Source organism: Heteronotia binoei, chromosome 8 (assembly GCF_032191835.1).
Source record: "Heteronotia binoei isolate CCM8104 ecotype False Entrance Well chromosome 8, APGP_CSIRO_Hbin_v1, whole genome shotgun sequence".
Taxonomy (NCBI): domain Eukaryota; kingdom Metazoa; phylum Chordata; class Lepidosauria; order Squamata; family Gekkonidae; genus Heteronotia; species Heteronotia binoei.
In genome coordinates, this window is record NC_083230.1 from 120,452,249 (window position 1) to 120,468,858 (window position 16,610).

At 47.5% G+C, this 16,610-nt stretch overlaps 1 protein-coding gene across 1 annotated transcript in view; it reads right to left on the reverse strand.

Moving 5' to 3' along the window:
* Positions 1-4,281: 4,281 nt before the first annotated feature.
* Positions 4,282-16,610, reverse strand: part of LOC132575765 (centrosomal protein of 83 kDa-like) — a 43,375-nt gene continuing 31,046 nt past the window's right edge. Inside the window, exons 12-16 of the mRNA XM_060244455.1 lie at positions 15,915-16,072; positions 11,646-11,775; positions 8,944-9,047; positions 8,606-8,783; positions 4,282-4,416 (exon numbers count right to left, since the gene is read on the reverse strand). Of these exons, the coding sequence (XP_060100438.1) occupies positions 4,282-4,416; positions 8,606-8,783; positions 8,944-9,047; positions 11,646-11,775; positions 15,915-16,072 (705 nt within the window). The remainder of the gene's footprint in view (positions 4,417-8,605; positions 8,784-8,943; positions 9,048-11,645; positions 11,776-15,914; positions 16,073-16,610) is intronic.

The following is a 16,610-nucleotide window of genomic DNA, read 5'->3' on the forward strand; positions in this document are numbered from 1 at the left end:
TCTGCAGTTATCCCAAAAAGGATATTTATGAGGGACTTGCAGCTTTTTACTGGCTGTGTTTCCCATGCCTTTAAAAGCAATCTGTTGTGCAGATACTTAGCCAGTGAACTACTTTCATCCTTTTTAATATCTACAGCAGGAGTTTAATTGTGGTGTCAGACAGCTGTTAAAAAGCAGGGCCAGTAAAATGGTGCCAAGTTCATAGTACCATCTCTTCCAGTGCTGCTGAGATATACCGCAGTAATCTCCAATAATCTCTTCTTGCCCCACACCTCTTACTCTCACTCACTCACACAGAAATCTCATAGAAGGCCACCTGGCTACAACTGGGGGTGCCAACTTTTCATTGACAGAGCTCCTATGTCTGCAACAACAGCATGATGAACAGAAAAGTTTCATCCAGTAAAAATGGAAGGAAAGAAAGAGAAAGGGAAAGAATGAAATGGAGGGAAAGGAAAGGAAAAGAAAGACATGGAAAGAACATAAACATAAGAGGAGCCATGTTGGATCAGGCCAGTGGACTATCCAGTCCAAAATTCCCTCATACAATGCCCCATAAGCACCAGCATGTCCACCAGTGGGGCCAGGGCACTAGAAGCCCTCCCACTGTTGCTTCCCCCCCCCACCAGCACCAAGAATACAGACAGAGCATCACTTGCAGGGAGGGAGGGAGGGAGGGAAGGAAGGAAGGAAGGAAGGAAGGAAGGAAGGAAGGAAGGAAGGAAGGAAGGAAGGAAGGAAGGAAGGAAGGAAGGAAGGAAGGAAGGAAGGAAGGAAGGAAGGAAGGAAGGCCTTCCTCACCATCAGATGACCCCAGCCAGCAAAAATTCTGCCCAGGGGTTGTTTGGTAAAAAAAAACCAGCTACTAGAATGCCCACTCCCCGCCCCTCCTGGATGAAAAAACACACATACACCCTTCTTTGCCACCCAGGCCTCCCGGGGAAATCTCCCCAAAAGAATATACTGCAAGGCACATGAAAGCTCATACCTTGAAGAACACTTCATGGGTCTAAAGTGCCAGTGGATGCTAACTTTTCTTTCAAACACTGGGAGTGGGGGAGAAGGAAGGAGAGGCAGCCCAGTTCCTCTCTGCACAACACAGAGATGGGGTGGAGCTAGCTTTGCTGGGGACAGGGCTAGCTTTGGCTTTTCTTGTGACCCGGTAGTGAGGCTTCCGTGGCCCGGTACCGGGTCACGACCCTGCAAATGGGAAACACTGGGATAAAACAATCCCATCTTCTAATGAGTAAAAGCTTTCCCTTGACAATTTGGGAATCTCCTTCCTTGGAGGTTTTTGAGCAGAGGCGAGATGGCCATCTGACAGCAATGAAGATCCTGTGAATTTAGGGGGAGGTCTTTGTGAGTTTCCTGCATTGTGCAGGGGGCTGGACTAAATGACCCTGGAGGTCCCTTTCAACTGTAGGATTCTATAGTGAATCGCATGCGGTCAGTTGCTGAGATTGAGCGGGAGGACCATGTTAACTTGTTTCTTTTAACTCCAGACAGTCTTTTCTACATCAGATATATGAAACAAACTGCAAAGGATTGTGGGGCACAGTTTCCAGTTCATTTCAGCCATTGGCCAAGGCAAGAGAACGGGGAACAGCCCAAGGTCACCCAGAGGGCTGCATGTAGAGGAGTGGGGAATCAAACCCGGTCCTCCAGATTAGAGTCTGCCGCTCTTAAACCACTGTGGGAACTGCAAAGGATTGTGGGGCACAGTTTCCAGTTCATTTCAGCCACTGGCCAAGGCAAGAGAACAGGGAAACGCCCAAGGTCACCCAGTGGGGCGGCATGCGGAGGAGGAGGTGGGGAATCAAACCCGGTTCTCCAGATTAGAGTCTGCCGCTCTTAAACCACTACACCAAACTGGCTCTCAGTTCCATTAACATAGCCAAGTGGTTATATAGGGGGTTTGCTTTGAAGAACTCCTCGAAAAAGCATGAATACTTTCCCCATTTCCTATGAAAGCTGGAGCGGACCTACCCTGTTCTGAATTAAGACGAGCGATTTGGGCTATCGTTCCCTCTTGCTAGTTCCAGTGGTAGATGCGGGTGAACCAAGGGGCAATGCTCATGGAACAGTCCAGGCGAGGAGTTGAGTTCAACTCTGCCTACTTTTTTGGGGGGGCTAGGGGACTGTGTCTCCCTACTACCAGTTCGACACTAAATCATGAAACCAGCAGTGTGGGGTGGACGTGCCATCCAGGTATGACTAGGTAGCTTGTTAATGTACTACTGAACTTTGTTATACTAGATATAGTTACGGTGTAAAAAGATCCTTGAAACCCACTATTGTGGCCTTTTTTGTTCAACTACCAATCGTGCTGTATTCCGGAACTTCTATTAAATAAAAGCTTTTACGTTTATCTAATTTGGTCTGTTAGCAGCTTCGGTGAATTGTTACCGGTTTGTAACTTACACGACACACTGGGGGAAAGTAGACGACTCAGTCATGTTTCTATTCTACCCTTGTTTTCATTGTAGCGGTTCGGGGTGTCAAACCTACGGCCCAAGTGCCGGAACTGGCCCGTCCAGAGCTCTTATCCGACCCACAGGCAAGTGGTACGAGGGAGGGAAGGCAGGGGGTTGTTTGGGGGGGGGGCACACAGGTGGGCACATGCGGTGAGGTGTGTGGTCAAAAGTGTTCAAGAAATAAAAATGAAATGGTTAGGGCAGGGTTAGGGTTAATACCGAACTTGCTGAATGTAAGAGCCACGTAGAATCAACACCAGACGTTTGACAGCCGGAAGTCAAGAAGGAAGGCAGCCAGGCAAGCAAACAGATGGGGGAAGGGAGGGAGGTGGAAAGAAAGCAACTTTAAATACATTCTCCAAAGCTGCCAGCTGGCTTGGCTTGGAAAAGCGATTTAAAGAAACAAATGCCTTCTTCATGCCGGCCATAACAGGGGCGGTGGGGGGCTTTGAGAGCCAGATAACATATGCGAAAGAGCCACATGTCGCTCCCAAGCCACAGGGGAGTGGGTGGGATTAAGGCTGAGGTAAAATAGAGGGAGGGGATGGCAGCAAAGGTGGAGAAAGAGGAGCGGTGGTGTTTTTTCCCTTCTACCTCCTCCAACCGCAGCTCAACGATGTTGAGGGGAGGGAGAGAGAGGTGGAAATAAAGAAACGTTAAATTCTAGCAGGAGCTCTTTTGCATATTAGGCTACCCCTCCCCCCCGCTGTAGCCAATCCTCCTGGAGCTTACAGGAGGGTGTGGCCTAATATGCAAAGGAACTTCCGCTAGAATTCCACCCCTGGTGACGGTGAAGGGGGTGGGTTGGCAAGGGCGGGGGCACAGAGCAGTGGTTTGCTGACAAAGGGATGGGGCCAGTGGAGGAGAGAGGAGGGAGGCCGGAACACGGATTGGGAGGCAACTGGGCTGCCTTGTTCTCTGAGGAGAAAGACGTCTTGGCCTCGGAAACGAGTGGAAGAGCAAAGGCAAAAAAGGGCACCATGGTTGTCACTACCACACATCTGGACAGCCAAAGGCTGGGAGGCAGAGAGAGCAGGCTGGGAACGGCGACCTGGCATTATGTTTTATGGCACACAGGGCCCGAAGGAAGGCAAACAGATAGGGGAGGGAGAGGTGGAAATGAAACTTTACATGCATTCTCCAAGTCGCTGGCTGATCATTGTTAAAAACATTTATTTGCACAGCATACAAATATCTCTGTAAAAAAGGTAAATATTCATACTTCATTTATGATAGCTGAAGGACTTGTTTTTTTCTCTCAGTGTCCCATAATGTCATATTAAAGTGCGAACAATCACTTTCAGTAACCCATAATGTCACGTTAAAGTGCAAATAATCAAGTATTATGTTATATAAAATTAGTGATCCCAAAATTCCACCTCCTTTTCTAGTCTGCATGGACTGCTGCTGCCCACTTCCAAATCACAGTAATCTATTAATGAAAAATGGATATATATATATATATATATATAAAACAAAAGATTTTACAAGGAATTTTTGCATACAAACATTATTAGAAAAAGTTTTAGCACAACGTATAACCTTAAATTTGATTATAAGCCTTATAATCTGAATTTAGAAGATATTTTCTTCAAGTTATTTTTATTTTGCATGACTGTATTGGTTGAAATTAACTTTTTAGTTCAAAATGTTACAAAACAACAAAGGATATACTTCAGTATTTCATTCAAGGCACATTGTGTGAATGCTTTTGGCAAGGGAGAATGTGCATCTAATGCTTAATCGTTTAGTGTTGGAGCAGATTTAGTGTTCCCAGGTGGTGGACCATCCTTTTCCAACATACGTATCAAGAGTCTGAACTTGCTACTGATCTAACACGGTCGGTAGAGGCACCGAGCGCTTCCAGCTGTTTTCTCTGTGTGGTCTCCAGTTCTTCCAGGCGTTTGCGGAGCAGAGAAAGTTCTCTTTGATGCTGTTCCTCCTTGAAATTAAAAGGCAAACCAAAGGAGGAAAGGACATTAAGTTGATAGATATATCTGCTGCGAATAATACTTTTATGACAGAGGCTATAAAGACGTCATCTGTGGAAAAGGCAGTTTTATTCTTGTGCTTTTTGTCTCTGTTTGCCTTTAATAAAGTGTCCCAGCACAATACGGCAGGGAGGCAGGAGGTATGAGCTTGAGTATACTGGAAAATACCAAAGACCACTTAAAAAAAGTACTGCGGCCTGGAGTTTATTTTTATCCCGCACTGGTCAGTTAGGAGTGCTTAACCCCCAAATGTTCAGATTCATATAAGGTCTATCATACAAGAGAAAGAAGATTTATATCCCACCCTCCACTCTGCATCTCCTTTATCTTCCTCCCCCACAACAGACACGCTGTGAGGTTGGTGGGGCTGAGAGAGCTCTCCCATAAGCTGCCCTTTCAAGGACAGCTCTGTGAGAGCTATGGCTGACCCAAGGCCATTCCAGCAGCTGCAAGTGGAGGAGTGGGGAATCAAACCCGGTTCTCCCAGAGAAGAGTCCGCGCACTTAACCATTGCACCAAACTGGCTCTCCTATGTTTATAGATATATAAGAACATAAGAGAAGCCATGTTGGATCAGGTCAATGGCCCATCTGTGTCACATAAGAACACAAGGGAAGCCACGTTGGATCAGGCCAATGGCCCATCCAGTCCAACGTTCTGTGTCACATAAGAACATAAGAGAAGCCATGTTGGACCAGGCCAGTGGCCCATCCAGTCCAACACTCTGTGTCACATAAGAACACAAGGGAAGCCATGTTGGATCAGGCCAATGGCCCATCCAGCCCAACACTCTGTGTCACATAAGAACAGAAGAGAAGCCATGTTGGATCAGGCCAATGGCCCATCCAGTCCAACACTGTGTCACATAAAAACATAAGAGAAGGCATGTTGGACCAGGCCAGTGGCCCCTCCAGTCCAACACTCTGTGTCACATAAGAACATAAGAGGAGCCATGTTGGATCAGGCCAGTGGCCCCTCCAGTCCAACACTCTGTGTCACATAAGAACATAAGAGAAGCCATGTTGGATCAGGCCAATGGCCCATCCAGTCCAACACTGTGTCACACAGTGGCAAAAAAATTTATATATATATATACACACACACTGTGGCTAATAGCCACTGATGGACCTCTGCTCCATATTTTTATCTAACCCCCTCTTGAAGCTGGCTATGTTTGTATATCTGCTATGAAAGGAAATTGACACGGAAACCATAAGCTTTTTGACTGCCAGATCCGCACACCCAAGAAGGCTTTGTGTTTCTGGAATAGCAGTTCTTCAAGCCGGGGGTGGGGAGGCAGTAGGACATTCCAGAGTGGTCAGTCATCCTCCAAGCACTTTTCTATGTTTCTCTTTTAAAGCCACTGCAGAAGTTTCTCTCCCCTTTTTCTTTTGCATTGGCGGAAGCATCCACACCTTTTGCTTGGGACGCTCCACCCACTAGTCTACAGGGTCTAACTCAGGAAATTTCTGGGGACTTGGGGGTGGAGCCAGGAGATATTGGGGTGGAGCCAGGAGCAAGGTTGTTACAAGCGCGACTGAACGCCGAAGGGAGTTCTGGCCGTCACATTTAAAGGGACCCCACACCTTTTAAATGCCTTTCCTCCAATAATAATGGAAGGGGAACCTTTTGGGGGGGTTCACAGAATTGGGCCACCTGGTCCAATCTTTTTGAAACTTGGAGGGCATTTTGGGGAGAGGCGCTGGATGCTATGCTGAAGATTGGGTGCCTCTACCTCAAATAATAGTTCCTCCGGAGCCCCAGGTACCCATGAATCAATTCACCCTATGGGGACTGGCTGGGCTTTTTTTGAGCAGGAATGCACAGGAACGTAGTTCCGGATGGTTTGGTGTCAATGGGTGTGGCCTAACATGCCAATTTTATTTAATTCTTTTATTCAATTTTTAGCCTGCCCTTCCCGTAGAAGGGGTCATGGTAGATAACTCACTGAAAACGTCAAGACAGTGTGCGATTGCAATAAAAAAGGCCAACGCCATGTTGGGAATTATTAGGAAGGGAATTGAAAACAAATCAGCCAGTATCATAATGCCCCTGTATAAATCGATGGTGCGGTCTCATTTGGAGTACTGTGTGCAGTTCTGGTCGCTGCACCTCAAAAAAGATATTATAGCATTGGAAAAAGTGCAGAAAAGGGCAACTAGAATGATTAAAGGTTTGGGACACTTTCCCTATGAAGAAAGGTTAAAACGCTTGGGGCTCTTTAGCTTGGAGAAACGTCGACTGAGGGGTGACATGATAGAAGTTTATAAGATTATGCATGGTATGGAGAAAGTACAGAAAGAAGTACTTTTCTCCCTTTCTCACAATACAAGAACTCATGGGCACTCCATGAAATTGCTGAGCAGTCAGGTTAAAACGGATAAAAGGAAGTACTTCACCCAAAGGGTGATTAACATGTGGAATTCACTGCCACAGGAGGTGGCGGCGGCTACAAGCATAGCCAGCTTCAAGAGGGGTTTAGATAAAAATATGGAGCTGAGGTCCATCAGTGGCTATTAGCCACAGTGTGTGTGTGTGTGTGTGTGTGTGTGTATACATGCACACATATATTGGCCACTATGTGACACAGTGTTGGACTGGATGGGCCAATGGCCTGATCCAACATGGCTTCTCTTGTGTTCTTATGTGACACAGAGTGTTGGACTGGATGGGCCATTGGCCTGATCCAACACGGCTTCTCTTATGTTCTTCTGTGACACAGAGTGTTGGACTGGATGGGCCACTGGCCTGATCCAACATGGCTTCTCTTATGTTCTTATAACAGGCTCAGGGTGGGTTACATCGTAAAAACAGTCAACAGTAAAAAACCAATAAAAACCCAATTTAAAATACGTAAAATCTAAAATGACAAAGACTAAAGTGGCAGATTCTGCCTGACAGATGTGACCTGTTGTCCAGGTCCAGCAGATCTTGTAGTGCTGGGATGGATTGAAGGGGGAGGCCTCAGCTGAAAGCCAATGAGTTCCTACTGGGCATTTTCTACCCCCAAAGCCCTGGGGACCAGTCTTCATAGAGAATAACAGAGTGCCCAGCAGACATTCAACCCCCCCGCCACTTTCTGATGACCCTGAAGTGGGGGGAGGGCCTCCAAACCAGGGCATCCCCTGCCTCCAACTGGGGACTGGCAACTCTAACTGCTGCCTTGGGACAGATAACCACTGAGGGTATTGAAGATAAGGGGAATCCCAGACGCTCTTGGCCCTCTGCAATGAAACCGATTCAGAATGCAGTTTAGGAGAGGACAAAGGACTCAAAGTAAAAACGCACATACACACCCCAAGCAGAACCTTTACCTCGGTATGTCGGAGACTCCAAGCTCTTGAGTATAACCTAAAACAGCTGTTTGGATTCTGAGTCTATCACAGAAATTCCTTACTTAACATAAGCTATGCCAGGGGCAGCCAAACTTGCTTAGTGTAAGGGAAGGGAAGGTCCCCAGTGCAAGCACCAGTCGCTTCTGGGGTGACGTTGCTTTCGCAACATTTTCATGGCAGACTTTTTACGGGGTGGTTTGCCCTTGCCTTCCCCAGTTATCTGCACTCCCCCCCCCCCCAGCAAGCTGGGTACTCATTTTACCGACCTCGGAAGGATGGAAGGCTGAGTCAACCTGGAGCTGGCTACCTGAAAACCCAGCTTCCGCTGGGGATCGAACTCAGGTTGTGAGCAGAGCTTAGTGTAAGAGCCACATAGAATAAATGTCAGATGTTTGAGAGCCGCAAGAAGACAGGAAGGAAAGAAGGAAGATAGTTGAGGGGGAGGTAGAAAGAAAGCAACTTTAAATGCATTCTCCAAGCTGCTGGCTGGTTTGACTTGGAGTCGTGATTTAGAGAGACCAATGCCTTCTTGAAGCTGGCCAACAGGGCAGTAGGGGCTTCGAGAGCCACACAATGTGTGTGAAAGAGCCACACGTGGCTCCCGAGCCACAGTTTGGCCACCCCTGAGCTATGCTGTGGGTATGCTTGCATTCTGTATGCTTTCTGGTATCCAAAACTTCCAGAAAACCCAGCCACGGCAGCTTTGAAAGCCTCCTGCCCCTTTCCTGTTTATTACTGCCTTGGCAATGGCTTATCGCCCTGTGAAATGAACCTTTGGGGATTTTTTGGGTAGTAAGTCACCCACTTGGAGATGATAGAAGGATGCCTCGGGCCTGGGGACAACAGTGGATGACAATGAAGTGATGGGGTTCTGGGTTGGGATGCTGGGATACAGAATCAATTGGCGGAATTCGTTGTGTCTGCGCTGCAAGTCTTTTAGCCTTTTCTGAAGCCGGATGTGTTCTTCAAAAGGAACGTTCTGTCTGAAAGAAACAACAAAAGACGCGACGTTAACTTCCCAGTGCAAGGCTTTAAAATGGCATATCCAGATGTGCAGCAGCAACTCACATCTCTAATCGTGCAGCAATATTGTTTTATCACATGGCGGAACCATACTGCAACCTGAGCAATACCAAAAATTACCTGTTCAACACCTGTTTTTCAATTTCCAGCTCTTCTTTCTTGGCTTCTAAGAGCTCTATCTTCTCCAGCAGTTTCTTTTGCTTATTGTCGTTCAGTGTCTTTCTCTGTAAGTAAGAAATCCGTATATTTAAGGATACCATTATCGATTGGCGTGACAATCCTCAGCACCTTAATAAGCAGGGAGGTAGTGAGCTTCCCCTCACCGGCAGTCTTGAAGCAGCAGCTGGACACACAGTGGTCAGGGGTGCTCTCGGCTGATGCTGCATGGAGCAGGGGGTTGGACTAGATCGGGGTGGCCAAACTGCGGCTTGGGAGCCAAACGTGGCTCTTTCACACACACTGTGTGGCTCTTGAGGCCTCCGCTGCCCCATCGGCCGGCTTGGAGAAGGCATTGGTCTCTTGGAGAGCCGGTTTGGCATTGGAGAGCCGGTTTGGTGTAGTGGTTAAGTGTGCGGACTCTTATCTGGGAGAACCGGGTTTGATTCCCCACTCCTCCACTTGCACCTGCTGGAATGGCCTTGGGTCAGCTAGAGCTCTCTTATCTGGGAGAACCGGGTTTGATTCCCCACTCCTCCACTTGCACCTGCTAGCATGGCCTTGGGTCAGCCATAGCCCTGGCAGAGGTTGTCCTTGAAAGGGCAGCTGCTGTGAGAGCCCTCTCCAGCCCCACCCACCTCACAGGGTGACTGTTGTGGGGGAGGAAGGGAAAGGAGATTGTGAGCCGCTCTGAGGCTCTTCGGAGTGGAGGGCGGGATATAAATCCAATATCTTCTTCTTCTTCTTCTTTCACTCACTTCTCCAAGCCATGCTAGCGGGCAGCTTGGAGAGTGCACTTAAAGTCGCTTTCTTTACGCTTCTCCCTCCTCCCTCCCTCCCCATCTACATTTGCCTCCTTCCTTCCTTCTCTCAAACATCTGACCTTCGTGTCTTGCGGCTCGCAAACATCCACCATTTACTCTGTGTGGCTCTTACGTCAAGCAAGTGTGGCCGCACTCCTGGACTAGGTGGCCTCTATGGCCCCGTCCAGCTCTATGATTCCACACTTCTATGAATATTATGAAAACGAGTGCATTACTTTCTCATAAACTACTTGGGGAAGGGGAAAATATTCATATGATTTAGAAAACAATAGTATTGTTTTATTGCAGGGGTGGCCAACGGTAGCTCTCCAGATGTTTTTTGCCATGCTGGCTGGGGCTGATGGGAGTTGTAGGCAAAAACATCTGGAGAGCTACCGTTGGCCACCCCTGTTTTATTAGAACAGAATCACACTGAATGAATCTGTTAGACAACAAACCTTATTTATGATTTTGCAAACAAAAACAGTATTTTGAAACGAAGCCTGCACTGGAATTTTATTTATGCTCCAATCTTTGAGCGGTTTTTCTATGTCTTTATCACATTTCTGTGAATTTATAAAACAATTTAAAACATCATTTAACGTCTTCCTGGAAAGGGAAGGTCCCCCGCGCAAGCACCAGTCGTTTCCGACTCTGGGGTGACGTTGCTTTCACAACGTTTCCACGGCAGACTTTATACGGGGTGGTTTGCCCTTGCCTTCCCCAGTCATCTACACTTTCCCCCACCCAGCAAGCTGGGGACTCATTTCACCGACCTCGGAAGGATGGAGGGCTGAGTCAACCTTGGGCCGGCTACCTGAATCCAGCTTTCACTGGGTCAGATCACAGAGAACTCAGGTTGTGAGCAGAAAGTTCAGATCACAGTACTGCTGCTTTACCACTCTGCGCCACGGGGCCGCTTATTTAACGTCTCGAGAGAGACTTTATTATCTTTTAGGCGTTTTTGATTCAAACATATTTGTTATTAACAGTCAATACCAGGGGTGGCCAAATTGTGGCTCGGGAGCCACATGTGGCTCTTTCACACATCTTGTGCAGCTCTCGAAGCCCCCAGCGCCCTGTTGGCTGGCTTGGAGAAGGCATTTCTCTCTTTAATCACTTCCACAAGCCAAGTCAGCCAATGGTTTGAAGAATGCATTTAAGTTAAAGTTGCTTGCTTTCCACCTCTCCCCTCCCTCCCCTCCATCTATTTGCCTTCCTTCCCTCCCTTATGGCTCTCAAACATCTGATGTTCATGTCTTGTGGCTCTTAAATGTCTGACGTTTATTCTACGTGCCTCTTATGTTATGTAAGTTTGGCCACCCCTGGTCAATAATATGTTTGATGAATTAGTAAGAGGCTCATCCTAAGCAATGAAGTTGGTGGGCTTAAAAGGGTTTGCAATAGTCAAGAGTCCGGTAGCATCTTTAAGACTAACACATTTTATTGTAGCGTAAGCTTTTGAGAAACACAGCTCTCTTTGTCAGAGATGCACAGAGATAACATGAAGCAGGTGATGCAGAGAGCTGTGTTTCTCAAAAGCTTGTGCTACAATAAAATCTGTTAGTCTTAAAGGTGCTACTGGACTTTACTATTTTGCAGCAACAGACTAACACGGCTCACTCCTCTGGATTTCAAAGAGTGTTACTCTGTTGAGGATGGCGCTGTCGCAAAGCAGAACCAGAACGCAGAAACACAATTCATCTAAACCAGAAGAAAACACTTCCTGCAGACATATGTTGCATATATAAGAATGCAAACTTTTCAATTGTCAACTCTTGTTTTGTATCTTTTCTCCTGTACATGGATGGTCTAATGACTGTAATAAATATGACTGACTGACATTCGTTGTGAGTAACATACCTTTTTCTGAACAACTGATGCCCGGTGTAATTTCTGTCTCATCTGGTCGTAGGTTTCTTCTGCCTTTGTGACGCGCTGAACGAGTTTATGTTTCTCCTCCATCCACTCCACACGCTTGTCTTCTATATTCCTAAGGGGGAAAAGAAGCAATTTTTGGCTTGCAAGCCTAGCTTGATTTATACCAGAAAAAAGTCAGGGTGAAACTACACTATCAGAACATATACCGGTATATGTAATAGGGGAAATCTGGCCTCTCATTCTGAGTAGACTCTGCGCCTAGGTCATCTAAGATGAACAATATAAATGTACACAAAAGGCACTTTCATATTCCAAAGCTTCTACCTTAAACAGATTGCAATATGAAACGCAAGAGTGCCCGTAGGCACTTAGACATAACCTCTATTCTCAAACAGTCTGGGCTAAAATGAATTCAGACAGTCTGCAGACAAGTAAATTAAAGTGCACAGGCACTTCTAGAAAGTTAAGAGCCTGCTATTGACTCATAAACCAAAATCATAAGAGAACAGTCCGTAATGAATTTTTTCATCCAGATTGCACACAGATACTTAAACAAATTATCCCTTTTCCGTCTTGCATGTTCAGTCAGTGAGATGTACAATAAACATAAGAGAAGCCATGTTGGGTCAGACCAATGGCCCATCCAGTCCAACACTCTGTGTCACACAGTGGCCAAAATACACACACACACACACACACAGAGTGGCTTATAGCCACTGATGGACCTCTGCACCATATTTTTATCCAATCCCCTCTTGAAGCTGGCTATTCTTGTAGCTGCCACCACCTCCTGTGGCAGTGAATTCCACATCTTAATCACCCTTTGGGTGAAGGACTTCCTTTTATCCGTTCTAACCCGGCTGCTCAGCAATTTCATCGAATGCCCACGAGTTCTCGTATTGTGAGAAAGGGAGAAAAGTACTTCTTTCTCTACCTTCTCCATCCCATGCATTATCTTGTAAACCTCAATCATGTCACCCCGCAGTCGACGTTTCTCCAAGCTAAAGAGCCCCAGGCATTTCAACCTTTCTTCATAGGGAAAGTGTTCCAGCCCTTTAATCATTCTAGAATAAGTCCATCCACATAAAACCAGCCCACGTTAGCCAGTGTCAAACGTTTCGTTGCCTTTTTCAAGACTGATGGCTTTTAAGTGGAACCCAAAAATCCTCTCTCGTTCTCACAAGGCTCCAGCTCATTCTTCGTAAAGACGGAGTGGGTTTTTTCTCTATAGTACTCAGCATAGCCTAGTTAGCAGAATCCCTCTACATAGTTAATCGCCATAGGCATCCTGACCAGTGTTCCCTCTACTAAGCTGAGTTAGTGGGAGTGAGCTCACAGTTTTTTAGCCTCTGGCTCACACATTTTTACCTTAGCTCAGGAAAAATGGCCCCGGAGCAAATTAATTGATGCGGCAGCTCACGACTTTAATGCCAGTAGCTGATGAAGTAGAATTTTTGCTCACAAGACTCCACAGCTTAGAGGGAACATGGATCCTTACCTGTCCTCTTTCTCTCTGAGGATAGGGGGAAGAAGAAGATGATATTGGATTTATATCCCGCCCTCCACTCCGAAGAGTCTCAGAGCGGCTCACAATCTCCTTTACCTTCCTCCCCCACAACAGACACCCTGTGAGGTGGGTGGGGCTGGAGAGGGCTCTCACAGCAGCTGCCCTTTCAAGGACAACCTCTGCCAGAGCTGTGGCTGACCCAAGGCCATTCCAGCAGGTGCAAGTGAAGGGGTGGGGAATCAAACCCGGTTCTCCCAGATAAGAGTCCGCACACTTAACCACTACACCAAACTGGCTCTCCAACACAAAGCAAGGCAGCTGTGCCCACGCAACCTACAGGGCGAGTTTCTTACGGTCGCTTATTATTAAGGTGTTTTATTCCTCAAGGCAGCTATCAATAATGAGACAATCAAAATGAAGCTGTCAAAATATAAATCTTAGCTATTGTGATTGTATCCGTAACAAACTAGAAAGACCAAACAGCTGACGGAAAAAAAATATTAAAGCAAATATCGGGCGTGAGTGCGGTATAGTAGCAAAGAGTGTTGGGCTAGTTATCTGGGAGACCCAGCCGGCCAGATGACCATGGGCCAGTCACACCATCTCAGCCACACCTACCTCACAGGGTGGTTGTGAGGATAAAATGGAGGAGAGGAGAATGATGCAAACTGCTTTGGGTCCCCCCCATTGGGGAGAAAGGCAGGGATGCAAAGGAGTTAAATAAGCCAGAGATCATTAATTACAGATGGCCCCCTTAAAAAGGCGATACACACAAAACGGTTACCTTGTAAGTGAATGCAAGAGAAGCCCTTCCCTTTTTAAATAGAATACCTGGGGGGGAAACCTAGACGTGCATTTGACTAGAGGAAGAGATTGGTCTTAGACCCCTGCCCATCACTACCAAGGAGCCTCAGAGCGGCTTACAATCTCCTTTCCCTTCCCCTCCTACCACACCCTGTGAGGTAGGCGGGGCTGAGAGAGCTCTGAGAGAACTGCTCCTGAGCAAAACAACTCTGAGAGAGCTTGTGGCTGATCCAAGGTCACTCCAGCGGCTGCATGTGGAGGAGTGGGTAAATCAAACTGGGTTATCCCAGATGAGAGTCCGCGCACTTCACCAGTGCACCAAACTGGTGTAAGACTAATAGCTGTAGTTCAAGCTAGATAGCAGTGCAGAGGCCGAAAAGGCTCTTGCTGGCATGACCACGTAACTAGCTCAGGTAGGGAGGCACAAGGAGCAGGGGCTCGGATGAGGACCTGAGCAAACAGGTAAGTGAATGTGAACTGAGACGGTCCTCCAGCTTAACAGTACTGAGCAATGGGGGAAGGCCATATGAAGGGAGCAGAATCCCAAGCGGTAGAGGAGCAATTCCCAGGCTGCGATGCGGCATACGAGTAAAGCCCAATTAATAAAAATCAGAGATGTTTCCATGATCCCCACAGACAGCTCTGCATGTCACGCGGCTGCATCTGCGTGATTCACCTCTGGGCGCATCTCCAGCCAGCCAGCCAATACTGTGGTGAGGAAGCCCTGCTAGGCCTCTCCATTTATGGCTTCTTTATGGTGCCCCTGGCCTGAGGCAAAGACCAGTTCTCAGTGCCTGCAGTAAGATATAACACGGGTGGCCAAACTTGCTTAATGTAAGAGCCACACAGAATAAACGGCAGATGCTTGAGAGCCGCCAGACATGAAAGGCAGATGCTTGAGAGCCGCCAGACATGAACGGCAGATGCTTGAGAGCCGCCAGACATGAACGTCAGATGCTTGAGAGGCGCCAGACATGAACGTCAGATGCTTGAGAGGCGCCAGACATGAACGTCAGATGCTTGAGAGGCGCCAGACATGAACGTCAGATGCTTGAGAGGCGCCAGACATGAACGGCAGATGCTTGAGAGGCGCCAGACATGAACGGCAGATGCTTGAGAGGCGCCAGACATGAGCGTCAGATGCTTGAGAGGCGGCAGACATGAACGGCAGATGCTTGAGAGCCGCCAGACATGAACGTCAGATGCTTGAGAGCCGCCAGACATGAACGGCAGATGCTTGAGAGCCGCCAGACATGAACGGCAGATGCTTGAGAGCCGCCAGACATGAACGGCAGATGCTTGAGAGCTGCCAGACATGAAAGGCAGATGCTTGAGAGGCCCCAGACATGAACGGCAGATGCTTGAAAGCCACCAGACATGAACGTCAGATGTTTGAGAGCCGCCAGACATGAACGTCAGATGCTTGAGAGGCGCCAGACATGAACGGCAGATGCTTGAGAGGGGCCAGACATGTACGGCAGATGCTTGAGAGGCGCCAGACATGTACGGCAGATGCTTGAGAGGCGCCAGACATGAACGTCAGATGCTTGAGAGGCGCCAGACATGAACGTCAGATGCTTGAAAGCCGCCAGACATGAACGTCAGATGCTTGAGAGCCGCCAGACATGAACGGCAGATGTTTGAGAGCCGGAGCCCCAAGATGTGAACATCAGATGTTTGAGAGCCACCAGACGTGAATGTCAGATGTGTGAGAGCCACAAGACAGGAAGGAAAGAAGAGTGGAAAGAAAGCAATTGTAACTTTAAATGCATTCTCCAAGCTGCTGGCTGGTTTGGCTTGGCAAAGTGGTTTAAAGAGACAAATGCCTTCTCCAAGCTGGCCAACAGGGCAGAGGGGACTTCGAGAACCACACAATATGTGTGCAAGAGCCACGTGTGTCTTCCGAGCCACAGTGTGGCCACCCCTGATATAACACGTACCTCGCTGCCTCTAACTGAGCCCTCTCTGCTTGACTTCTGGCATTCTGGCATTCGTTTTTTAACCTTTCCAGCATTTCTTTGAGTTTCTGATTGGAATCCAGGAAGTCCTGCTCTGACTGCGAAAGCGAAGCCACGCGGAGCTGCAGCTCTTGGATGTGCTGTCAAAAAAAAAGAAACGATAAGAGATGAATTCGGTATTGCTTGTCAAAATTCTAGACGGCAAGCCGGATGTGTCCTGCGGTGGTGTTGTTGCCAGGCTTGTGAGGAGGAAGAGGAAGAAGAAGAAGAAGAAGAAGAAGAAGAAGAAGAAGAAGAAGAAGAAGAAGAAGAAGAAGAAGAAGAAGAAGAAGAAGAAGAAGAAGAAGAAGAAGAAGAAGAAGAAGAAGAAGAAGAAGAAGAAGAAGAAGAAGAAGAAGCAGCAGCAAACTGCAGATTTATACCCTGCCCTTCTCTCTGAATCAGAGTCTCAGAGGGGCTCACAATCTCCTTTATCTCCTTCCCCCACAACAGTCACCCTGTGAGGTAGGTAGGGCTGAGAGGGCTCTCACTGCAGCGGCCCTTTCAAGGACAATGGGTGCAAAGGTAGGGAGAAAACCCCTGCCTCTGTGCCTCTCGGGAGACTCCCAAGAGAAGAAGAAGATATTGGATTTATATCCCGCCCTCCACTCCAAAGAGTCTCAGAGCGGCTCACAATCT